This window comes from Mixophyes fleayi, chromosome 2 (genome assembly GCF_038048845.1).
Source record: "Mixophyes fleayi isolate aMixFle1 chromosome 2, aMixFle1.hap1, whole genome shotgun sequence".
Taxonomy (NCBI): Eukaryota; Metazoa; Chordata; class Amphibia; order Anura; family Limnodynastidae; genus Mixophyes; species Mixophyes fleayi.
This window is the reverse complement of record NC_134403.1, coordinates 53,244,519-53,271,155: the sequence shown is the minus strand read 5'-3', so window position 1 is coordinate 53,271,155 and position 26,637 is coordinate 53,244,519. Positions and strand designations below refer to the sequence as shown.

Genomic DNA, 26,637 nt, shown 5'->3' with positions numbered 1-26,637 from the left:
AGCCTTAGTGGTTGCCTTGTCTTCCGGATTTTTGAGGTAAGGGACTGTACAACTAGTCATTTAAAAACACTAGTTAAAAAACATTCTCTGCACTTTATCAGTACATTGATTATCCTGTCTCTAAGCGCCTCTGCAGCACAGTATATACTACATACTTAATGAGCATTTCTACAGAGCATTATTTTACAGAGCATTAACAATTCTGGACCCTACTGAATGCTGACAAAAATCACTTTTCAAAAGTGCAAGGCCAATAGCTTACATAATTGTTTTGGACTACTAGGGGCCGATTCAATTCTCAGCGATGTTCGGCCGCACACATTTCTGGGTAGTATACAACATAACAGACCTTTCTGCGCATTCTGTGGGTGCCGTTCTAGTGGCACACCGCGGCACGGCACAGAGAATTCAACCGACCCTTTAGACTTAAAGAGCATTTAGCAGCCTTTAAGAATCTGCATTGAACAACTGCTTTCAAAGTCTGTGTGTACAAGCATTTATGCTTTCAGTTGGTCAATGCCAAAGTATACTGCAGCGTTGACAACTACATTCCTTAAAGTGCTTGATCACACATGTGCTGGATAAACTCAAGAAAATACTTGCTTCATTGATTTTTATCACATGGATGTGATCAATAGATTGTGCTGCATCCAAAATGGTAGATAGTGTTCAAATTTTAGTACACTATGGTGAGAATGAGCACATTAGAAAAAATTCATTATACTTCTTAAAGGAGATTTTCAGGCATTACTTAGAAGCTGTAAAGTGCATTAATAGCAGTTAGGAATGAGATGTTACAAGTGAGGACAAACTATAAAGTTTTGTCTTCGCTTTTAAAAGAGGATTCTCAACACCCATGTGTATATAGCCTAGAGACAACACTAATATATACTGTTACTGCAAAATAAAAGATAATGTTTTTCACCTTTTTTTGGGTGGGGGTGGAAGAGGGGGATGTGGATTAAACAAGAACTTACTCTGTCAGTCATTAACAAGTCCTTCACGACAAAAGTTGCCACCATTGACTTTAGAGGGCCAGCAAACTGATCAGGCGCCAGCTGAGCTATGTGACCAATGGAGATGAGGGATATAATGAGCTGCTCTGGGTTGCTTGGATCCAGACTTTTATGTAATGGCTAAACAGAAGAAAAATCAAGTCAGAGGACCAATATACTCTCAATATACAGAGCTGATTAGGTTGAAAAGGAAAACCAGGTTTACTTTTTTCATGATAAACAGGCTACTTGGAAAACAGTACCATCGCAGTCTGAAGAACTTTACTTCGGTTGGTACAGCACTCGTCCACTCATGAGAACGCAGACATAGGAAAAATAAAGTTCTATGCAACATAAACTATGCCCATGTGCCTTACCATAATTTAAAATAGGATACATAATTACATGGGCTTTGACATGATACATGTTGCTTGCATGAACATGCATTACCTGAATTGAGGTATTGTAAAACAGGATGATATAAAAGTACTCAGTAAAAAACAGTGAAGCAACAAGGGCATTAGTTCAACGACAGTATTTCCCTGTGTAAAATACAGGATAATCAAGCATGCTACTGTGATTTGAACTAGTACACAAAATACTATGGCAGCATTAAAGTACAAACCAACTGGTCAAGCAAACAAAATACCTAATGAACACCACATACAGCCACCATATTATGCTACACTTTACAAAAAAAGGTTCCTGCCACAGTCTGATGGCTAAATGGGAAAATTTACATATTAATGCAACAAAAAAAAAACCACCACTGCAAAAGTACAATGTGCACAAAGCTTACCCATTATTAAACAAAAAGGAGATCATTTTATGTTAATAAGTCCTTTTCTCTTAATCCATTGGGGGACACTGGAACTTGGGGAAACAGAACCTCCTTCAGGATACTGGCACTTTAAATAAAAAACTTCTTAAACTCGTCCCTCCTCTGTATCCCCATCCTGCAGGGAAATTAATTAATTGCCCAACAAAACCTCACAGTACAGTACGAGAGAATCAAAACTAGTTCACTGTCCCAGAAAAACCCCAAAACAACCATTCAACTTTGTTAAACTAGATGAATGAGCAAATTGCTCATTTCACCCCAATGGATTCAGAGAAAAAGGATTAAAAATCCTGTTCTCTCATTCATTTAATTGGGCAACACTGGATCATTGGGACATGTCAAAGCTGCCCATTCGTGTGGGTACGCTCAGAGTCACAGAGCTTCTGACCAAAACTTGCAGCCTAGGACCCAGACGACCAGCTTCTGGTTAGGAACCATGTTGTATTTCAGATTCTGCCTTGATCAAGAGACCATCCATATATGATCATTACCCTCCTTAGACCTCAAGAGTGCAGCCATAATCTTATGCGGCTGGCGACAGAAGGGCAGGGCCTGAAGCTAAAAATGGTGGGCCCAAACTGCAAATCTGAGCAGACGACCCACCCAGATTTGTACATATAAATAAGCATCCTTGACATCCATGGCCACCATAAACTAATCATGTTTCCATGCTGTTGAGGAATGATCTCAATGATTCCATCTTGAACCTGTCCTCCCAAAGAAATTGAGGCCTTGAGGTTCACAATGGGTCAAAAGGAACAATGTGTTTTCTGGACCAAGAATAGGCTTGAATAAACATATCAACAGGGAGTATCAATGCAATACATGTTAACAGCATGGTTATTAGTGGTTTCTCCAGTGAATGGAAATGCCAATTGGAGTTTATGTGAATTCTAATTAGCTGTGGAAGTTCACTCGAGGAAAAGTAACTAAGTAAACAATAATTGCTTCTGGCTATTGTCAAAAGCTAGCCCTAGGGTTTGGCAGTTATAATTGTCACAATGAACATTCCAAAAAAAAGAGCAGTAATCACACATGTCATAGGAAGATCAACTCAAAATTATAGATACACAATAAAATGACTACATATATCCAGATTGTTTTTACTTTAACATCTATGTTAATATGCTCTATACTCAACATCTACTTTGACACAGGACTAACTTAATGCTAATGTTAATCACTTAGCTTCTTAATATGTGATCTATAAAAAAAACAGCTACAAGTAGTAACAAACACAACTTTAAAACTGAATTAAAGTAGCAAATAGAAAAAGTCATGATGCAGTCCACAAATTCACAAAGATGTTGAATCTATAAAATGAAACATGCTGTGATCTATTTGATTTCTTCAAATTCAAAATAAAATACATCAAAGGTCCAGGCAAATGCATGTTTATAATGTATAACTGTACACGGTAATCTTAAGACAGCAAGCAGAGAAACTAAAATAAAACCCAAAAATAATCAAAGTCCTCTATATTAAATAGGCTGTAGTGCAGGGAGAATGTGAATATGAATATACAAATAAAATTCCCATCACACAGCTAGAAATGAGCAGCCATACAGATCCGTCTCACTAGAGAAAAGCTACATCAACACAGCATGCAGACAAATTGCAGATAAATCAAAGAAGAAAAATAAAAGAGAAGATAATACACAAAAAGCTATTTCATTTTAGGCAGCACTCTTACCTCAAATATCTGGGCAAACTGTGTCTCTTTGCTGTTCAATATTGCATGTATACAGTGGATAGCATACTTTGCTTGCCGGAGAGGGCCCTTTTTAGCCTTCTGCTGTAGAACTGGTAGCAAAGCTCTTAAACAAAAGTATACATAATGTAATTAGAATATGCTAGAATATAAGTAAAAAAATACAACAAACAATAAAAGCTAAACAGAAAGAGCAGTATAGAGCTACAGCAAAGTCTCAACATTATGGAATGTGCTTCTCATTTTAAATCAAATGTAAAACTTACAAAACATTTAACAAAACTATGCTCCTGCAAAAAACAAAACAAAAAACCCCACTATATTTAGTCAATGTACACGGATTACTATGTGTAAAAACAGTTTATATGTATAGAGAAAGATTTTATGTCCCAAATAAATATATAAAAAAAAATAGATAACACTCACGATCTAATGTGTGGGAAATCATCTTCAATTTTGCTTCCAGTGTTTTTGAAAATTTGCAGAGCAGCCTCCGCTACCTTTTCATCATCCATCTTGAGACACGCCAAGAGGGATTCAAATGTTTCAGCTGAGTGAAAGGAGATGGGATGTGTGAAAGACAGCACCTAGGAAAATAAAATTAAAGCCTGTGAGCAGCAAAAAAAGATACATATCACTGAATCCAGGGTGAAGTGCCATTATATTTCCCCTTATCTATTGGTTTAATGAAAACATTAGATTAACCACTTGCTGCTCAGCCACACACATAGGACTTTATGTAAAAAAATAAAAAAAAAACCCTAGCAAGACACATTTGTTCCCATTTACTACCAAGAAGAAAGCTCCATCTCCAACACACACATGGGTAGACTAAGGCACTGTGAGGGAGAACAACAAAAAAAAAAAGTTACTCCCTCTTAAACAGATGCATCTCAAGTTAAAATTTGGTCTTGTCGTGATGGGGTGAAACACTCAGGTCATGAAGTGGTTAATGTATAATTCATATTGAAGGTATTTGCCTAGCTTGTAATCTATTTAACATATCTATATATTACACAATGATTTGTCATATTGACAGCCAATTTAATCTAATTGGGGCCAAAGTCTAAAATGACCAATGAGTTGTCGATGACCGAAATACAACTGCATGAACAGGGCCCCTCAGTCCCTAAGCCAGAGTGTTGAGCAACTTGATTCATCCAATTTGTCATCTAAAAGGTATATAGGTAAAAGTTGAAGCCACTTCTGCTTTTCCATAAATACCCTTCAAATCTCAATTTTATTTGTCTCAAATTAAAAATTTCTATGCCGCTGAACACGACACAATTTTGCAGGGTTCCCGGCCTCCAGCTCAATTCCCGTTTCCTACACCTTACTCCTCCCCACATCATACCCTTATACAAAATCCTGCTGCATTTCATTTCTGATCCTTTTACCAAAGCCGACAATATGCTCAAGTGCTTGATATTTTATTTACTGTTCTATTCTGTGTAGTTAGGTCTAGTCTTTGTGTACCCTTTGCTCACTTTATTGCTTGTTTATTTGCCTGTATGCTCCCGTTAATCATTGTGACTGTCAATTTCCAGTTTTTGAAACTTTATAAAGTTTTTGTGTGTAAAGAAAATAAAGAAATATACTATGTCCCAATGAAAGTGCACTTGACCTTTCTCTATGTCAGTAGGAAGTTCTGCCATCTGAAAGGAGGTGGGGATGACAAACAACAAGCAAATTCAAGTGAAAAGCCAAAGGAAGGTCTTACTTTAGCTCTCAAATTTATGAAAATCAGAATGATAAATAAAATAAAAAATAGCTAACAATATCATACACACACACCTGAACATGGGTGCTTCCACCTAGACCCTGGCAGATGGATGGTCAGACACACAGCCATGATCACCGTGTCTCCTCCTACAGTCACAAGGAAAGGAGGAGCAGAAAGCCTAGGGCAGTATGGGGAAAACCATATTTTTGGGAGTAGATTTAAGACCTGGAACTTCCAAATTTTCTGCAGGAGAATTTATAAAAAATATAGTCGCAAGCATTCTGGATATGAAAATGTTTTGGAATCTTATCAGATATGCTTGGGGGGTGGGGGGGGGGGGGGGGGGTTGGGTGATGGACGACACTTTGTAAGCAAGTCTATATATCTCTTCCTGTTATGATATGGAAACATTTGCATTTTCAACTGGTGAATGTGATCAGGCGCTTTCTTAATTTTTTTTAATCAACTTCTATGTCAGTCAGTATTATTAAGCAGCATAAGAACATTCTGTCCATTACCTTGAGTAATTCCAGGCCTGCACGGATTGCCTGATCTGTGGCAACACCTTCATCTTCATCATCTGCTGTTCCATCTATTGACTTGTTCACCAATTTAATGAGGGAACTTAAAAATAAATACAAAATGTAAGTTTCACAGCACACAACCAAGGATCACAGCAGAAACATTCATGAGCTCTAAAGCAATATCACAAGGAGGCTGTTCACATAAAGCCCAGAGTCCAATAGCTTGACATTTAAATTATTCATCTATGAAGAAAATAAGCAGCATTTTGGACATGTGTCCACAGCACTCAAATACGCTCTCCCAGGAAATTATAACTGAGCAGATGCTATTACACAGAATACTTCCACTTATGAGTGATCAAAGTTTAGTATTACTGCACTCGTTCAGCAAGCAATTTAAAAAGTAAACATGAGCGCTTGAAAAGTGCTAGCAGGAGCTGGAAAAGCACTAGTAAGAAAACCTCTGCCTGCTTTTCTCTGCCGATAGGGACACGGCGGGGGGTGATTGCCCAAATAGTCCCCACTCTGGATCAGCCACTGCCTTAGTCAGAAACATTTTACAAACACATCCTGTAGTAAAACACATCAAGTACTACAAATACAGAGAGACACTTTGCAGACAGATGGTGTTCTACATGAAACAACGGCCAGCCAAACAAGCTGAATTTAATGGCCTAGACCATCAAGACAACCTCCATAAAATATCGGATGCACTCGGCATAGAAAAGATGATTTTGGTACTTACGTCAAATCTCTTTCTCCTAATCCATCTGGGGGACACTGCTGGGGTTGTAGGAGTGGCACTCAGAGTTGGCACTTAAATAGTTAAGTAACTGCTGCTAACTACTCCCCTCTGCTACCCCTGCCAGCCTCAGTATAATATAAAAGCCCCAAGGAAGGAACCAAACAACATCCAGCAGAAGAGCAAAAGGGAAGGAACGCAGTGTCCCCCAGATGGATTCAAAGAGAGAGATTTTCCGTAAGTACCAAAATCTTCTCAGTCATCTAATCTGGGGGGCACGGCTACCATGGGGACCTTCTAAAGTAGGCCCTAAAGGAGGGTTTGCTCTGGAGCCCCTTGCACGCAAAACACTGTGGCCAAAGGAAGCATCTGAGGCAGCGAAAACATTAAATTGGTAAAATTTGGGAAAGGTGTGAACAGAGGACCAGGAGCAGCCCTGCACCGTTGATCCGCCGAGGCACCATGACAAGCATCCCAGGACGCCCCCACTGAACGCGTGGAGTGAGCTGTGAGCCTCTCTGACACCGGCCTGCTAGAACTCACTTAAGCCTGTTGAATCGTAGATGTAATCCAACGGGTAATGGTTTGCTTGGATGCCGGCCAACCCCTCTTATGAGAGTCATACAAAACAAATAGTCTGTCTTGCGATAAGCAGAGGTCCTATCCACATAAGTGCGTAAAGCCTGCACAACATCTAACAATGAATCCTCACGAAAATCAGGAACCACTATATCATGATTCACATGGAAACCAGACACAACCTTCGGCAGAAAAGGCGGCACTGTCCTCAATACCGCCCTGCTTTGTGCTCCTGGGACATACCAACTGGCAGGGGGGAGAGAAACATCCATTGTCCCCTTCTCCCAGACTCTTCCTGACAGCCAACTGCAGCGCAGTACACACCCTCTGTGTAAACCGCTTGCGGTCCTAGCGACAAAAAAAACAACAAAAACCTGTGCCCAGCGTTTCTGCAGTCTGATCTAGTCGGGCACTGCCATGGACTGGCCCCTTGAGCCGGAGATTCAGGCTCTCCCTCCACCATAGCGGGGAACATGGCATCTCCCACATGTCCAGCTCCCTCCTGACTGAGCACTATCTGCCTGTTAGCAACACCAGTCCCGAAGTAGCGGCGGTGACAGCGCCGCCACGATCCTCTGCTGTCACCCTAATAACAAGCCCCAAAAGCTTCTCAGAGTGGACAGTTAGAACCCAAAAGGTGGTCTTCATTCATCCGTCTGGATCGCTGACCTAAGAGATAACAGGTAATCCACAGCACCTGTATCTGTCTACACGGTCTTACAGATAGAAACTAAAAATCAAATAAAACACTTTTATACCTAAAATAACAAAAAAAAACAAAACAACAGCAGCACCTCATAACACAGTCCAACTCCTTGGGCACTTAAATGAAACAGAGGGGAGGAGTCAGCAGCAGTTAACTATTTAAGTGACAACTCTGAGTGCCCCTCCTACAACCCAATGATAGCAGTGTCCCCCAAATTGGATGACTGAGAAATAATTGTACAGCACAACCATAGACAATGACATTAAACTCTATTTAAAGACTAAAATTATGAACATGAGAAAAATTGTGCATATAAACAATCACACCTAAAGCTTGGTCTATCATGGCTTTCAATAGAAAGAAATGGATTCTTACCTTATGGACTCTGTGTCTATGTGCACAGGTGCTATTCGCTCAAGCAGAAACTTCATCATCTCCAGAAAAGGGTTTGTTGGCTGCTTCGGATTGCCTAATTTCTTTGTAATATCACGCTTTGTTATTCATTTTTATGTAGGGAGGGAGAAAAATAGAATATTTACTTTTCAGCTTTCCCCCCCAATGGCTCATTATATCTCTTAAATACATCAATTGAGTCCCTCTTGAAAAGTGAAACAGAAAACAGAGAGATAAGAAATACAGCCAAAAAAAAATAGTGTTCAAATTCATATAACTATATCAGGCAGCTATTGCATATTGCCTTGCCAAGCTTTACATGAAAAAGCTGTATGTTTTTCAGCATTTTATGAGTCATTAAGTGATGTGCTTTTTGCAGAGCTGCTATGAAAGATCTAAGGTTTATATTTTAATTATAAGCTTCATATTATAGATCGTTCTGATTTAGCTATAGAAAATGCAAAGCACATTGAATATTTTACATGTGATTTAAAAAAAAAAACAAAAAAAAACACCTTCCCTTCCCAGTGAATAAATATCAATATTTCAAAGCAGATTTTTGTGATGCATAAACACCAGTTTTAACATATGTTCTGCTGAACCACAGCATGTGACAATTGTTTAATAAAAATACATGCTTCGCCTCATAGAAACACATCACTCAACTGAAACAATTTATACAACCGGTACATAGAAAAAAATAACCCTTTTCCATACTACACTGGCACGATTCCAAAAACAGATAGCAAGATAAATACAGTTCATTTAATGTAAACAAAGAAAATAAGACATGGTCTTTAAATGCTTTGTGTAAAAGTATAGATATTTCTTTAATTTCTTCTTATTTATTTACTCTAAGGAACGGTGATCAAAAGAATTCTACTTTTCTGTGGAAACGAGGAAGAGTTGGTCCATGGACTAAAGGAATGGAGGTGTGGGTGGATGGTTTAATTACATTGCTAAAGAAGATATATATATCAGAGGGGCCTAAGTCAAAGAAAGTGTGGTGTTGCCTGGTGAAGTTTATCTTTGCACCCAGTTTCATACATGCCCCCATCTCTTGCCTCTACGGAGTAGTTCTCTGGACTGGGAAAAGCAGTTTGTTTTAGAGCAGTTTTCGGGTAACCGGTGTAAATTACCCCAAATGGGGTAAAAATGAATTTCCTGGGGGTAATGCTGTCGAGAGATACCGCCGGCGGTCATGTGATTTTTTTTTTCCCAATCACATGACCGCGCGGCGGCTCCCAGCAGTCTCCTGTCCTCCTCTCTCCCACTGGATGTCAGTCGGCCTGACGTCATTTTCAGTGAGGAGCAGCGGCAGAAGAAAACAAGACAAGAAGACCAGAGAAGGAAAAAAAAGGAGAAAGTCAATAGAAAAGTAAAATAACAGAGGCACATAAGGTGAGGGAAGTAAGAAAAGGGGTAACAAAAGTATGGAATTCCAATAATTAATAATATATGACTTCCTTCCTTTTAAATCAAGGGGGTAACGTATCTAAATATATTTTGGGGTAAAAGGTAAAAAAGTTCCCTGACCTCTGTTTTAGAGTGTGTACAATCACAACCCGTGCAAGAGTGTACTCTTACCTGAAGGCCAAATCCTCTTTTATAAACTTGTTAAAAAAACCTATACTATATTGTATCAGTAACCACCCTATTTTCCTAGAAAATCACTTGCTATTTGGTGGCACAATGTTTGATATAGTCAAAAGGAAGCCACAAATGTAATTCCATGTGGAGCAGTAGTCACCTTGTGTATCTGGTGCCACAACCCCAACTATGGGGTTGTCACACACAGAAATACCAAAGCAGCATAAACACTCCACTAACATTTACACCCTCCATTTATCAGGTAAATAAAGTACCATTTGAAGGGTTACTCTTTATCCCCTTCTCCTTACGCTGGAGGCAGACTGGTCAAAGAAGCTGTCCATTTAAAGCCAAAGATTAAGTATGAACTGGCTATTGGCTGTACATCATAAAACAGCATGACTCATGCCTACTACTCCTCATGGTCCAATGCCTAGGTCGTTTTTATTCCCCGAGATTTCACTGCACGTCACTAACCAAAAGCAAGCGCAGCAAAGGTCAGTTTAAACTACATCCGTTTGCATACACCAACTAATCTATACAGTGTACAAAAGGGGCCACACATCATAGATCATACTGCACCTCGCCAAGCTTGTATCCATTCAGGTAAGAGCACTGAATAATACAGGCACAAGTTTACTATGTACTGCCCACAGGACAGGAGCCATACAGGCCAAACATGCAGGTACCATCAGGAAAATGTTTTCCCTTTCCATTTATATAGTTGTCCTTGTTAAAGGGTGTGCATTTTAGAAAAACCGCAACACAACCATCCCCTGTAGTCCTCTTACCACACACACTTCTGCCTGCTTGCATGAACAGGTCGGGCTTACAAGCTTCTCCAGCTGACCTCTTATTTTCTCATCTTCTTCTAAAACTTGTGTGAATTTCTTTAAAAAGTCTTGCCCTTTGCCAGGGTCTGGCAAGTTTCCTGAGAATAAAAATTAAATTTCAGCTACTATTCAGAACTACTCATGAGATAAGACAACAAAACCTCACTCAAAAAAATATTGCTAACAAAACTTCTGTGACAGTGTATTCACAACAAATGTGTCACCAATTGTGACAAATGCTTCACGAATCAATTTTCAAAAACAGACCAATATCATGGAGGGTGGGGGACAATATTCCCAACCCTCCCTTTGAGGAAAAGAAAAATTGTGATTAAGGCCTCCATGTTTAAATTGACAGTCTGTACAATGTTTGTATTACCCAAGATTATCATCAAGGAGTAAGTTATCACAGTGAAACACAAGACACTCCTTGAAAACACAGCCATGAGCTATTTATCAGATGGATACAGTTTATGATCTCTTTTATAATGCACAAAATAAAGATATCCAAATTTGGGGGCCATTTTAAAAAGAGACTAGAGTACTTAAGCAACGCAAGTTCACAGAACGAGATTGCTACCACTTTCATGGCCGAGATGTTTTGGCCCCATTCTACTGCTAACGTTTGGCTATGGAGATTGCATGATGCATGATTTTAGCAGTCACTATGGGTGTGACTGAAATGATCAAACACTAGTTAGAAATATATAAATATTTTAGGCATGTAGTGTGTAAATATACTCATACAATAAACCCCTTTGTGCTTTTCGCCTAGTGTGCCCTGGTGCTGTGTACTCTTCTCACCCCCAGCAACTCTCTCCATGTGATCTTACCTTTCTCCCAGTCTGTTTCTTCTATTTTTGAGTCTCTCAAACCCAACTCTATGTCACCCATGTTTGCTTGCCTCTTGACCTTTGTGAATTTATTTCCATACTTGTTTACCCAGTTATGCTCCTACATCCCTCCATTAACTGCATCTCATAACTCTGCCTCTGCTAATGTGCATTTGTTAGATTTACGCTGCAAAATGAATCACAACTATTCAGCTTTCATCTCAACGTGCCACCATAATCAGTGCTCGGGAAACAGAGGATCGATGTTCCTTCCCCATATCTCCAAACATCAAATAGTAGCAGCGCCTTCACTATTACTATAGCAGCTCTATGTCAATTACAATGGCTGCCTTCAGCAGGGGAATCGATAGAAGGAAAGTGGAGAAAGAAGCTGAACTGCCACAATAGGGAAAATGCTGTGGCTGCTCTCTTCTTCAGACTAAGGATGCATGCATTTTAAGAACCAATTAAAAACCAAAATTGTACATCTGTCAGAAACCATTTTCAAATAAAGACATAACAACTGGGACTTACGTGTAATAACCATCACTTTTGAAAATATTGCCTTACTCCCAGATTCTGTCTGAAAGACAAATATTAGTATGAGGTTTTTTATTTACAATAAAAGGAGTAAGATTAAACCTAGTCCATTCACAACAAACAAAAATGCTAAAATTTGAATTTCATTTACTTTCCTACAAAAAACAAAAACAAAAAAACAAACAAACACCTAAACCCCCCTTTTCAGTTTATTACTGCAGAGTGGAGAGAGCTCGGACAGAAAACTAAACTGGATTGAGCAGACTAGAATAAGTCAAATAGGCAGCAAGAAACGGACGAACAATTCCAAGCGTAGATCGTCTGAGTCCACCATTGGAGTTGGAGAAATGTATTCAACAGCAGAATAAAAAAAAATCCAATTTTGCCCTTCATGCCTCACAGCGCTGGGGTCATGAGTTTGATTCCCGACTAGGGCCTTATCTGTGAGATGTTTGTATGGTCTAAACACATTTGCGTGGGTTTCCTACTTGACGTCTAGTTTCCTCCCACACTCCAAAAACATTGAAGGGTTCATTTTTGTCAGCAGCCAATTGACTTTAGTGTTTGTGTATGGTAGCAAATTTAAATTGTAAGCTCCAATAGGGCAGGGACTCTCTGTACAGCACTATGTTGTTGTTGATACTGAATTATTGTTTATTTATAATCATCCACCTGGGGATAAAAAGAAATTACAATGGGAATGTTCCAAACAGTACTACAACCAGAGGGAAGAGAGGAACCTATTAGGAATTTACTGCTTTCCACACCTTCTGCCGAGGACAACACAAGGCAAAAGTTAGAAAAAAAGGTGTGCAAAGAGAACCAAGTGGCCGTGTTACAAAAGATTCTATGCTAATGTGTTGTGTTTCAACTGAAGAGGACCAACAACCTCCTTCAGCTATTGTCCAAATAAAGACTAGCTCTCTTATGAGTAGACAGATTAAGGACCTCTTAGGACTTGGATCTGCGTGCCAGGCCTTTGGAACCTCTCAGCGGTGCTAGTCTACCGGATTAGAGGGCTTCGTCGCCTAATTAGACCAATGACGACTGTAAACTGACTCGCTGAAAAAGATCCCCAAGGATGCGGTTTATAGTTTGTCCACCCACTTCTTCAAAGCTTCTACACATTGTTCCCTAAGCCTCAAAGGAAGAAAGGGAAAAATAAACCAAAAAAACACAGCCTAAGGGCGCAAGTCAGCTGAAGAGAGAATTAAATAAAACTTGAGTATTGGGCCCTTGCCCCTTTTATATATGTAGGCAATTAGTATAAAGGGTGCATCCTTGTATGTGGCTTCCTCAGAGTTTTCGAATGAAAATCTAATGTTTTCTACATACTGCACAGGCTTACAAGCAAAGTACAGTGTAGTCATTTATAGCTTCCTATGCAGCAAAACTTTTGTGTAATGGTGTATGGTGTATAGACAACGGTGTATAGACAATGGTGTATGGCAGTGATGGGCAAACTTTTTCAGGAGCAGGCCAAATGAAAAAGAAAAACTTTAGGCGGGCCAATATAATTTATTAAAAAAAACTCAAATATCTAAATATATAATACAATTTTTTTTAAATGGGACAGGAGGGTGTTATATAGCAGTGTTACCTCTATAAGTGCAGCGATCATACAGACAGCACTTATTTCAGCAGGTTGTCGCAGATCCGTCTTTCTGGTGAGCCACTAACTGACAACACAGCAGCCAAATCGAAATCCGCCTTAGTATATGGCCCAGCCCATCTCTTCTCACATGACTTTCAGCCATTAGGGGGCGGGCAGGTGTTTGAGTGATTGACATACGAAGTGTCCTTTTAGGAAGGAGGATGAAGTGTAATGGAGGAAATCGCTGGGAAGGCATAAAAATGAAGGTTCTGACACAGAGGCTAGGCCCTAATTATTTTATGCATATTTTAATTATTTTTTTTTAAAAAAAAAATAAATATTGGCGGGCCGGATAGAACCTCTAAGTGGGCCGGATCTGGCCCGCGGGCCGTAGTTTGCCCATCACTGGTGTATGGTGTATAGACAGGATAACGTTTAGAGATAGAATTGATACCAAACTCTAAAAAGCAATAACACTGCCAATATCTCGGGGCTAAATAGCTAAAGCATTACACTTACTTTTGGTTGCTTGATCAAGTCCAACAAATCCTTTACATGATGCCTGAGCATGTTCTGACATTTCCACATCTCATTCAATGCTCTGCCACAGTTGGAAGAGAGAAAAAAATAAATAAAGGCAGTGATGGGGAATCACCTTCAAATATGGACTAAATGACTGATCCTGCAACAACGTTACAGCGAAAAAGAATTCAGGGGATACATTATGTCTATTAAACTGGACTAATTTTATTATTGCAAGAAACAGATCCACTACATTCCACTTGAAATGATGAAAGGCAAATAAACTAGAATTTAAATTTTGGTCAAAAAACGAAAAGAAAATGTAGGCAGAGCAATCTGAAACCCTTACTTAACAGCATTTGAGTCCAACGTTGCATAAAGATAATACAAACACTTCATTCGTTCCGTAGTTTCTAAGTTGTGAGGAACCATGTACTGCGCGAAAATCCGTTCTACCAGCAACCTTGAAAAAAAAAAGAATTTGTTTTCTCAAACAGTTATGTGATGTTACAATACTTTCAAGTCAAAAAAGACAAAAAGTATTATAGGAGTGATACCTTTATCGGCTAACCAAAAAAACCTAATATTATATTTGCTAGCTTTCAGAGCAGAGATGCCCCTTTATCGGGCAATTTACAAATGAATGACTGAAAAAAAAAAAAGGAACAACATTTAAGAGCTGGTACATCAAGAAATTTGTAAGGGGGGGGAGTGGGGGAGATTCATCATTAAGATAAGCTAAAGTAATAAAAAGGAGGTTGTCTTTATGGATGGAGGTGAAAGTCTTACAAGTTCTGAGGTCTGCACTCACTGGGGTGTTAAGTGTGTCAATGTCGTGGGTCATAAATCCAGGTGTTAGATCGAGTTCTTTAGTCAATGACTGGAATGTTCTTATCAGCTTGAATTCCCATATTTTTCTCTGTCATTTATAAAAAAGACATTTCAGTATTAGGACTTTTAAATCTGTCATCCTGTGTCCTGGTCCAGAGAAGTGTTTACCCACGGGGGTGTCCAGTCTTCTTTATTGTGTGTCTGTGTAAATTCATCCTGGATTACAGTTTCTGCTTGGTCTCTCCAATGTAAATTCCCTCAGGGCACCTTGTACACTAGCATGTACACCACAATGGAGGATGTACATGAGAATGTGTCAGTGATTTTATAGTCCCGTTGTGTGTTGGGTATGCGGACTCTTTGTTGGTAGGACATGGGTGCAGATTTTGCATTTTTTGTTTTTGCAAGGGAAGGTGCCCCAGTCTCTGATGGTGATGGGAGGGCACTTACAACAAGGACATTTCTTAAGTTGGATATGTTCAGATAGTGACGACCGAAAACAACACCTGCTATCACTGAGGACCAGTGAGCTCAGGGGACCAGCAGGTAACTTATGGGATATTTCACAAATCTGCGTGGGAACGCATTCTGTATACTATTTTATTTATACAGGTCTCAATTAAGGTTGGAAATGTATGAGCAGGTGACAAAGATTTGAAACACGACTGATGCCTCAGAAGAGGAAAGCAAATTTGTATTTCTTGTTGGACACAATAGTCCAAATGTAGAAAACATAATGAATAGTAACATTATGCCAATAGCCACAGAGGAAAGACGTTCAACTTTCAAATGCCAGAAAGGTTCGCATGCAGCAAGGAAACCAAATACAATACTTTGATAAAGGAAATATTATATTTCCACTTTGTAGGTTACTGCTCTGCACTGTTCACCATGACTGGTGGGCCTTAGAAGAAAACAGCTGAAAACACAGCACAATATATTAAAAGAGCTTTGCAAAGGAGAACCATAGCATGTGGTTTCTAATCTTAGCTTAAAACAAATGTCTTTATTTAAAAAAACAAAAAACACAGAACTGTGGATTAATACAGAAAACAATATATGGGTGACAGCTTGCAGTGTCCTAGCGAACAAATAAAATCTTTACACACACACACACACGGTGAGATCTAAACTAAACATAGGTGCAGACAAATTAAACACTGCTTTTCCATTTCAGCATTTTGTCCCTCATCCCCCACATGTATCCAATTTTGTCTGAGCTGTGTTATTTAAGAGTTTTGATGGTGTACGTTGTAAGCCTTTTAAAATATCTTCATATTCTGTTCAGATTTTAAAGCATTATTCCAATTTTCTTTAGTTATGTTGTTGGCTACAGGTAATTTTAGTAAAAAAAAAAAAAAAAAAAAAAAAATTAAAACAACAGTACAAATATCAAAATCTATGTACCACTTATTCTAGTCTTTCGAATTTGACAAATGCTCTAGAATAAAAGGAAAGGAAAAAAAAAAAAAGACCCAATTTAAAGCCACATTTAAAAAGGTAAGGAGGTTATGTTTTACATAAAAAAAAATGCCATAGTCAGAAAAAAAAAAAAAAAGATGATCACACAATGAAATACATAAACTGCTTACCGATCATCAATACTGTTCTGGTAATATATATGCAGCAGCTTATCTTTTATCCAGGAAATCTGTTTGGCTGAATCTTTCCCAGCTTCTGCCTGCAAGGCATACTTCTTATAGATCTGAGCCAGACCCATCATCGCTTCTTTCCTGACTCTCCACTGTAGCAGATTAAAAATAAAATGGGAAGGAAAAGATCAGTAACCCATTATGGCTCACTACCTCTTTCCCCATGCAGTGTCTGAGCTTCACAATCTACTAGAAAACCTGAAGGTGTTCATTTTAGTTTATTTTTAATATTTAAAATAAAGTTGTAAAAACAAAATTCAAAATCAATGCAAGATCCATACATTATAATTCATATGTACATTACATGTGTTTTGTAGTATTACATTGTCTCAGCTCAGCTTTGTGAGAGTAAGCAAATGTTTACTGCATTTTTTTTTTTTTTGAAAAGATATTTTATTGAGTTTTACAATACAGCGAGAGAAGGAAACAGACAATACAGGAAAAACAAAATTGCAATAGGGTTTCCAAGTAATGTAAGTAGCGTATTGTTGCTGATATGAAAAAACAAAAGAAAATTTAGGGAGAGTTGCAGGAAGGGAAAAGAGAGAAGAAAGGAAATGGAGAAAGAAGGACAGGGGAAATCGCTAGCGAGGGCGATGGGTAGAGAAGTGAGGAGAGGATGGAGAACCATGACAAGGCTAAAGATTAGTAGTTAGGGCTCAGAGGCCCTAAAATGCTAGAGGAGGGGAGGCTCCGTGATACTCAGTCCAAGGACTCCAGACCTTATCAAATTGAATAGGAGTACGGCGGAGAATGCTAGTCATATACTCCATATGGAAGATATGCCAGATGCGGTTGATAACCGAGGGCAAGGAGGGTGGAGTCGGGTTTTTCCAAAAGAGGGCAATTTGGCATCTAGCAGCACTAAGTATATGTGTAATAAGTTTCTGCGTTGATTTAGATATCTTGGGAATATAGCGCGGAAGTAGGGAGTACGAGAGAGATGGAGGAAGAGAGATCTGAGTGATACTGAAGATTAACTGATGGACCAACTTCCAGAAAGGAAGTAGTTTTGGACAGTGCCACCATACATGAGACAGGGTACCCTCCCGACCACATTGGCGCCAACATAGCGGTGAGGAGCTTGGATATATCATGTGAAGACGGTGAGGCACCAAATACCAACGGTAGAAGATTTTGCGGCTGTTTTCATTTATCTTAACGCAAATAGAGGTCTTTGAGAGGTTCAGGCGAATCTTAATCCACTCCCCGGGAGGGAGCGTCTCCCCCATGTCCTCCTCCCATTTAAGCTCGTGAGAATCCTTGGAAGGGCAATTGTGTTTTACCATAAGGCGGTAGAATGTGGAGATCAAGCCCTGAGGAGAAGAAGAGTGAAGACGGCAAAACGAGACCAAAGGAGAGGTAAGGTGTATATCAGTGACTGTACGTCGAATGGAGTTATATAAATGTCGAAGTTGTAGGTATTGAAAGAAGCAGGACGAGGGAATACGAAAGCGCGCTTGGATATCAGCGAAAGAGGGAAAGAATTGTAGCGGCATGATGTCGGAGAGAAAGTTGATGCCACATCGCGTCCAGTAGAGAAATTGGATCGGACGAAGTCCAGGGGGAAAGATGGGATTATTCCAAAGAGGCGTCATTCGCCATGAGTTAGGAGCTAGGTTATATGAGGAGACTGTGTGAGACCAGGAAGCAAGTGAGAATGCTAGTGGAGGGGGGAGACGTGAGGGAGGAGGCCTGTGTTGAGGTTTAAGCCAAAGAAGCAAAGAGGGCGAGGAAGTGTCTGTGAGAGCGGCTTCAATGTCCACCCAAACTCTCTGTCCCGGGGGAGAGTGAAGGAGAACACACTGGGTGAGATGGGTAGCACGATAATATTTGAGAAAGTGGGGAACTCCCAGACCTCCCTCCTGGATTGATTTGTGGAGAATCTGCATACGAATCCTGGGTTTCCTAGCTGACCAAATAAATTTAGTAGCCATTTGTTGAAGAAGTTTAAAGGAGTTAGCGGGGACTTTGAGGGGTAAGGTCTGAAACAAGTATAAAAGTCGAGGAAGAATGTTCATTTTAAGGGAGTTTATTCTTCCCGTCCAGGAGATAATGAGCTTGTCCCACTTTAATAGGTCAGTTTTAATGGCTGAAAATAAAGAGGGGAAGTTTGCAGCGTACAGCTGGTCATAGGAGCGAGTGAGGTAAACCCCGAGATATTTTAGTTTGTGGGGCTGCCATCTAAAGTCGAAGTTGGTTTTGAGGGATGTAAGCAGAATAGGGGGGATGTTAAGGTCGAGGATTTCTGATTTGGAGGCATTGATTTTATAATTGGAAAGAGTGCCAAAAAGAGAGATGTCCTTAAGTAGGTTTGGAAGTGATATAAGGGGGTTTGTAACTGTCAAAAGGATATCATCTGCGTATAGAGATATTTTGTGTTCAGAGGAGCCCACCTGGACACCAGAAATATCAGGGTTGATACGGATTTTGCGAGCCAGGGGTTCAATCATTAATGCAAAGATAAGTGGAGATAGTGGGCACCCCTGTCGCGTACCATTTCGAATTTCAAAGGGAGAGGACTGAAAGCCGTTGACCAAAACAGAGGCAGTCGGATTAAAGTAGAGAGATGCAATGCCCCGAAGGAAGGGGCCTCTCATGCCCATGATCGCAAGAGTCTGTTGCATATAGGGCCAACCAACCCTGTCAAAAGCCTTCTCAGCATCTAAGGCTATGAGCAGGGTAGGGATGTTGCGTGAGTTAGAGACATAGGTCAGGTCAATTGAACGCCGGGTGTTGTCCGATGCCTGACGGCCCGGAATGAATCCGACCTGGTCAGGATGAACCAGAGAGGTGATAACAGAATTCAGTCGATTAGCAAGGAGTTTTGCAAACAATTTGAGATCTACGTTCAGTAGAGATATGGGTCTATAGTTTCCGCAAAGTTGGGGGTCGCGGTCAGGTTTGGGTATAACCACGATATCTGCCCGAGTTGTTGCCTGATCGAATTTAGAGCCAAGGAGCATGGAATTGAAAAGTTCAAGGATCATGGGCATAAGGGAGTTGGTAAAGGTTTTATAATACACGGCTGTGAAGCCATCGGGGCCAGGAGCTGAAGTATTTTTGAGTTCCTTAATTGTTTGGGCGATTTCATCAGATGTGAACGGCTCGTTGAGAAAATCAGATTGTGCAGAAGTAAGTGTGGGCAGGGCAATAGAGGACAAGAAGTCACTAATTTTAGATTGCAAAGAGATTGGATCTGGAATTTGAGGTGTGAGATTATAAAGGGAAGAATAAAAGTCTCTAAAGGTATCGGCTATTAATTTCGGATCATAAGTGGGGTCTCCTGAGTGATTTTTGATAGAGGCGATGCGGTTACGAGTAAGTTTATCTCGTAATTTCTGGGCTAGGAGTCTGTCCGCTCTATCTCCCTTCTCGTAGAACTTCTGATGGAGCCAACCAAGAGTTTTGGCTGCCTTTTTAGAAAGGAGTTGCTGCAACTGTCCGCGAAGATTAATTAATTTGAGGCGAGTCTTGCGTTTCGGGAACCGTTCGTGTAAAGATGTAAGAGCTGCGATTTTTGATTCGAGTTCCGCAATGCGGATGAGTTCAGCTTTACGGCGAGAGGCGGAGAGTCCAATCAGTGTGCCGCGTATGGTAGCTTTATGCGCTTCCCAGAGAATTGAGGGCGAAATATCTGGCGAAGAGTTCAGAGAGATAAATTCCTTAATGGAGTCGGAAATTGAGGTTATCTGATCGGGCTTTAAAAGGAGAGTATCGTCCAGTCGCCATTTTGGGGGAGAAGAGCGCAGGCGAGGGAGGGTAATTTCGAGGAGAACCAGTGCGTGGTCGGACCAGCTAACCGGGAGTATGTCGGAATCAATAAGTTGTTGGGTGGTGAGGCGATCAATAAGAATGAGGTCAATGCGAGTGTGGATGTTATGTGGGGCTGAAAAATGGGTGTATTGCCTACCAGAGGGGTGGGCAAGGCGCCAAGCGTCATGGAAGTCATAAGATTTAAGGAGGGATACCAAGGTTTTAGATTCGCGGCGAGCAGAGGCATGGGAGGAGGAGACAGAGGAGCGATCCATCCCGGGATCCAGGGTGGAATTGAAATCGCCACCTATAATAATTTGTCCTTGAGCAACAGTGGAGAGTTGTTCAAAAAATGCGGAGAAGAAGGCACCCTGTCCCACGTTAGGAGCGTATAGCGAGACTAGAGTGAGTTTGGCATGTCCTAGAGATCCAACTAAGATTAGATATCTGCCCAGTGGGTCGGCGTAAAGAGATTCCAGAGAGAAGGGGATGTTGTGATGTACGAGAATAGCAGTGCCCCTTTGTTTACTATCGGAAGATGCATAATAAGTCTGTGGGTAAGTTTTACATGTCATTTGAGGGTGGGGAATCTTAAAGTGTGTTTCCTGTAGGAAAACAAGATCAGCCTTGAGACGTTTAAAATGTTGAAGTGCCATGGTGCGTTTGGTGGGAGAATTGAGGCCATTAGCATTAATGGAGATAACTTTAAGAGTCATGGTGGGTCTGAGTACCTGGACGGAGCAACAGCGCTAGCGATTAAGGACAGAAAGAAGAAAGAAAAGGGAAGGCGGGAGACCAACTTCCCCGGAGGGAAGCCAGTCCAGGTTCGAGATAAGAGGTACAACATAGGTACCGGAAAAAGGGGGGCAAGGCCTGGACAGCCAAGGGCGAACGGAGGAGACGACCTTTGAGGGGTCGCGGGAGCGGGATCACGGGTCAAACATCAGGGAATGAGAATACCCAAAGAGGGACTGTAATAATGAATTTTTTACAAATAAACCAAGCATGTGAAACCAAACAAGGGGATAATAAAAAAAGAAAAAAAAAAAGTCATATCAATGAAAATCAATTAACTGAGCATTCTGTTATAACTGTGGCGAGCCCAGGGGAGGGGCAAACCGCGACAACAGACACCCAGCGGCAGCTTTGTGGACTCAAAGGAAGACCCCTTTACATAGAAGCAGAACATCGCCGTCCAGTGTCCGCCGAGGCAGCAATGTTTACTGCATTTTTATATAGTGCATAGATGAAATCAGAAATTGCTATTGAGAACCCTGATTTTTCCACAACCTTGACTCCGTATTTCATGGAGATGTGAGGCTCTTAATTCTAATGCTGTGAGACTGATTGTGTCAAATGCACCTCTTGTTTGAAACAAGCCATATATCCAAATTATCTACACAATTATTTGAAAGGTCTGCACACATACAAGGCCATGGAATGACAATGGGTCACCTGTGTGGCATAGCTATAGAGATAATTAATTATTTTTTTTAATATAAGAAATTAAGACTAAAATGAAAATATTGTGTACTACTTAATGATAGGATTCATGAATCACTATACACTTTTCAAAATGATAGAGCTTAAGAATTATTGTACGGGGTAGTTGCATCAGGACATTTATAAAACAATCTAGAAAAATCAATGGGGGGGATGGGACCCAAAAGAGGGTTTGTAGAAAATATTCCCTTTTCACAAAATAGTCTCCAATACTGAAAAGCAATTGGGAATAGTGTAATAAAAACCATGCAACATTTGAGATGGGGAGTTTTTCTGTTATTTTAAACACCATAACAAGCACACATACTAAATAAATAATATGTTTGTATATGACCTCAAACAGCACCATTAATGATTGCTGAATTCACAATTTATAATAGCTCCTTTTCAGGATACAAGCTGCTAGAGAGAAACATTTTGAGATCAGGGCCGGTAATGTCTCAGCGTAATTCTCACTGACTGTTATACTGAATCTGCGACTGTAAGCCATGCTGTCCATGGCATAAAACAAACAAACAAAAAAAAAAGTGCCTTTAAGGTGAATAATGCACACTCTGCTCTGACCTGTTCTTTTATTAAATAACTCTTAGTAACATGAAGGGATAGAAATATGTGAGATTAATTGTCCACAACCAGGACACGGTAGCCACTTCCAGAGTAAAGTCTTTATTTTCTCATTTATCTTGCCGTCTATAAGGAGTACCAATCTCTCTTGCACTAAATAATGACACTTGTTAATTTATTGACCACTTGCTGCTGTGAATAGTAATTTTTGCCAGGTAGTATGCCAGCTCATTATGAACTCCTAACATGGGTTGCTCAACAGATTTTCTGCCCAAGTGTAGATGGTCTGCGAGTCCTTGAAGAGACATGGACCCCATCACTCCTTTATTGTTCAGACATGCGAATACAGAATATTGTACAAATATATTAATAGCAGCCAACTGGTGACATTTTTTTCCTGAAAGAACGACAGGTCCTAAGGCATCACCCTTAATTCCAGCAAATAGAAAATGCTTTGATGTTAGAGAGCTGCCATCGCAAAACAGTCTAGATTTTTATAGGAATCGCCGTGTAGTGTCCTTTGTTAAGTAATTCTGTAGTTTTGACAGATTCAAACTTAAAAGGTATGATGCTGTACAGACGCATTTAGGAAATATAGGTCGTACACCAGTCTGCTTCCCTCTGAGGGTTTTCAAGTGAACAGAATAAAGTACAGTCAACTTCATTCTCAGCCCTTGAACAAGGAGTTTTATACTCCTATTAAATCCGTTTCTCGGATTTCCTCTGGGGAACATGGCTACCAAGGGTTGTATGAGGAAACTCAGGAGTTAGCATTTAAAAATAGTTAATTTAACTGTTAACCCAACTGCTGACAGAAGCTCCTCCACTCTGCAACCCTTGTGTAATTCAAAAGCCCCAAGGAAGAAAACCACAACAAGCAAGTATCCAGCTAACCAGTGGGGAAAAAAAGAGGGAATACCGTTCCCCCCCAGATGTAAATCTGAGAAAGGGATTTAAATAAATTATGAAAATCCATTAGTGGTGCAGCTGGTGATAGCTGAGCCAGCAGCTAGCGGCACTGCAGAGACCTGTTTCTTTGTGCCACTTCGCTCTGGTGAGTGGCGTGTGGCCTTAATGGATCGTTCCCGACGGCACTTGATTTAGGCTTCCGGCACACATCTTGGGAGGTCAGTGCAACACCATGTGCCCACTAAATGGTGGCAAGTAACTTCATTATTTTCTCCTGGTTGTGAAAGCTATGTGGCTCACATTAAGCCCACAGAGCCTAGTCAGTGAGGCACTACATATATTTTTCAAACTTTAAATCTGCATACTCTGTTTAAGTGTAATTATATCTATATCCTGCATTCCCTGGGAATCATATCCTTTAGCTTTATGCCCCAATTTCCTCTGCATTCTGATGCATTGCGATTTTCACAACTACAACAACCCCCTTCTTGTCTCTTGTGACATACCCAGTTCTTGCTATTCATGTGGTTGGTATAATCCTAGGGCCTATTTTTGGTCCGTGAGGCACACTTACTGTACCCATTTATCTGTAACCATCTTCCACTAAGAGCAAGAATTCCTACGCCACTGCCAGATTGGATCTCTCATGGGCCCCAGTCGGGTAAAAGCCTTGGCCTCATGAAGCACCTACCATTACCTTGCAGGAATTCTTACTTTCTTAATCCCTCTGAGAAATGGGTGACAGACAAAATAGGGAGACGCAGGTTGATTTGTCCCCATCGCATCAAGCTATGGAGAAAATCAGGGAGAGTCGGTGAGGCAGAGGCTCGCATATCCACTCTTGAGGACAACACTGCTGTGATGAAACGTCAATTTGCTAACTGGGACTCGCAAATGCTTTCCTGTAAGCAGAAGCTGTCAGACATTGAAGGGTGTCTACGCCGCAATAACATTAGATTTGTATATCTTCCTGAAAAGGCAGAGGGTGACAACCCCGAGACTTTATTGGATAACTGACTGATTCAACTGTATGGTAGAGGTGAATTTTCTCATCAATTTGCAATTGATGGAGCACATCGCATCTTCCACATGCACCCACCGCCAGGTGCACCTCAGCGCACCTTTATTACAAAAATCCTCCTTTATAAGGACAGGAGTGCTGTTTTTTGATAACTAAAGGGTCCTCTGATGCACCAGAATCAATGTTTGGATGTCTTTCCTGATTGCTCCATCGATGTTCAAAAGAGCAGGGCTCAATTCCTACACGTTAAGAGGCAGCTGAGGGATCCTCAAATTGCCTTATGCTAGACATTTCCATGCAAGACTTTGTGTGGTTGCGGATGGTACAACCCATCTTAAGATTCTCCACAGGTTGCAGTTACCTGGTTGGTTCACAGTGTCTTTGCCGATCCTCATCTGCACTGCCTCATACTAATTTTCTTACAACAACAGTACCATTCCGTTTTGTGCTGCAGTTGGACATTTTGGGTATCGTATGTTTATGTTCCTTATTTGACAGGATAAGCCAAATCTTCATAATATGCTTTTTCTGTGCTCATTGCTGTTGTTTGTTTATGTTAAATGCGGCCAGGTCCATAGTTTTCACTGGGATTTCGCTTTCCAACTATGGGCAGAGTGACCATGATGTCAAGTCCAACTCCATCTCCTTCCTCTAGTCTTTAGTTCTACACGTTAATACAAGTATTTTGTAATTTTTTTATATTGATATCAGCCGCTTGAGCGTCTCTTTCAGGAATGTGTTGTTTCTTAAGGCCTGGGATTCAGGTATGCCTTGGTTGGGTGTGGGTGTACAGGGTGGGGGGCGGGGATGTTTCTTTTTTTTTTCCCTTTCTGCATGTTAGTGCATCACATTCATTTGTTGTATGTTTATGTCACTGATCCTTTTTCTTCTAGGTCAGCTTGTGGGCTGTTCATTTAGCTCACACTACACTATCTACTCCTCTCACAATGGTACCGGGACATTCTGTGATTAAGGACATTCGTCTTCTATCCTGGAATGTCAAAGGGGTGAATAATAAAATAAAGCAATCACTGGTGTTTAGGTATGTTAAGAAATATGACCCCAACAGGTTTTCTGAAGACGTATTTGAAGGGGAGCAAGACTCTTTCGCTGAAAAAGCCTTGGGTTGGACGGGCGTTTCATATATCATGCTTCCCATACTACCAACTGCAGGAGTGTATCTATTCTCATGGCAGATTTGTGTATTTGAAAGCCTCAATTAATTCTGATATACACACACAGATTTTGTGCATTATATTTTATAATATGTCAGAGTGCTGCTAGGAGATGACTTACTTGCTTTAAACTTTCACTATTGGATGTCAGCAGCCAATGAATGAGGTTGGGATGGAGAGAGTACATGTCTGACCTTCTAAGAAGCAACTTCATGATAGTGCTTAGAGACCATCTGGTACGCAGTTTATAATTCTATACATGGTTGGAGCACACGGGTTTCCTATGTACTATAGTTGTTTCTACCCTGGGCTTATGTGCTTTTTTTTCACGATAAGGAAGCCCTATAGGTGGTGTACATGTTCACAGGTGGTGTGATTTTATATCTTGACAATACTACTCTATGCTGTCCTTTTTTCTGCATTGTCCAATATTTGAACCACTGGGAGGAACAGCCCATGAGGAGGATCTCCCATCTTTGTTTAGACGATCTACTAATACCTCACGGTACGCAATATATTACATTCATTAATACTATACAAGTAATAATACACATTGAGGCGCCCTGCCTGTCTTTTGTTGCAGTGTTTCCCATTCCGGACTAACCATCTGGCTACAGGACATCGTGGCTGCCGCTCATACTTGAGTTATCTACACATCTGGAACTTTTCTTTTTTGATACTGTAGTTGATCAATATCAACATTATTGTGATTATACATACATACATAATATATATATATATATATATATATATACACATATACATATATATATATATATACACATATACATATATATATATATATATACACACACATATACATATACATATACACACACATATACATATACATATATATATACACACACATATACATATACATATACATATATACACATATATATACATACACACACACCCCCATCTCCCACATATCGCAGCAATGTCCTCAAAACAAGGTGGCAATTTTATGGCACTTTTTCCTGACTCTCCTGCTTACATTGGAAATTTCAATAATGAAAACCTCTGACCGGTGCGGTCAGTCCTCTGACTTACCTAGTAACGGTCTTTAAAGGACCTGGTCACCAAAATGGTCCTTG

At 40.3% G+C, this 26,637-nt stretch overlaps 1 protein-coding gene across 1 annotated transcript in view; it reads right to left on the bottom strand.

Annotated features, from left to right (window-relative positions):
- PDS5B (PDS5 cohesin associated factor B) overlaps window positions 1-26,637 on the bottom strand; it is an 88,908-nt gene that overhangs the window by 26,902 nt on the left and 35,369 nt on the right. The window contains exons 12-21 of the mRNA XM_075198980.1: window positions 16,550-16,701; window positions 14,476-14,589; window positions 14,124-14,205; window positions 12,005-12,053; window positions 10,596-10,735; window positions 8,197-8,312; window positions 5,789-5,894; window positions 3,974-4,134; window positions 3,530-3,653; window positions 978-1,136 (exon numbers count right to left, since the gene is read on the bottom strand). Coding sequence (XP_075055081.1) covers window positions 978-1,136; window positions 3,530-3,653; window positions 3,974-4,134; window positions 5,789-5,894; window positions 8,197-8,312; window positions 10,596-10,735; window positions 12,005-12,053; window positions 14,124-14,205; window positions 14,476-14,589; window positions 16,550-16,701 — 1,203 coding nt within the window. The remainder of the gene's footprint in view (window positions 1-977; window positions 1,137-3,529; window positions 3,654-3,973; window positions 4,135-5,788; window positions 5,895-8,196; window positions 8,313-10,595; window positions 10,736-12,004; window positions 12,054-14,123; window positions 14,206-14,475; window positions 14,590-16,549; window positions 16,702-26,637) is intronic.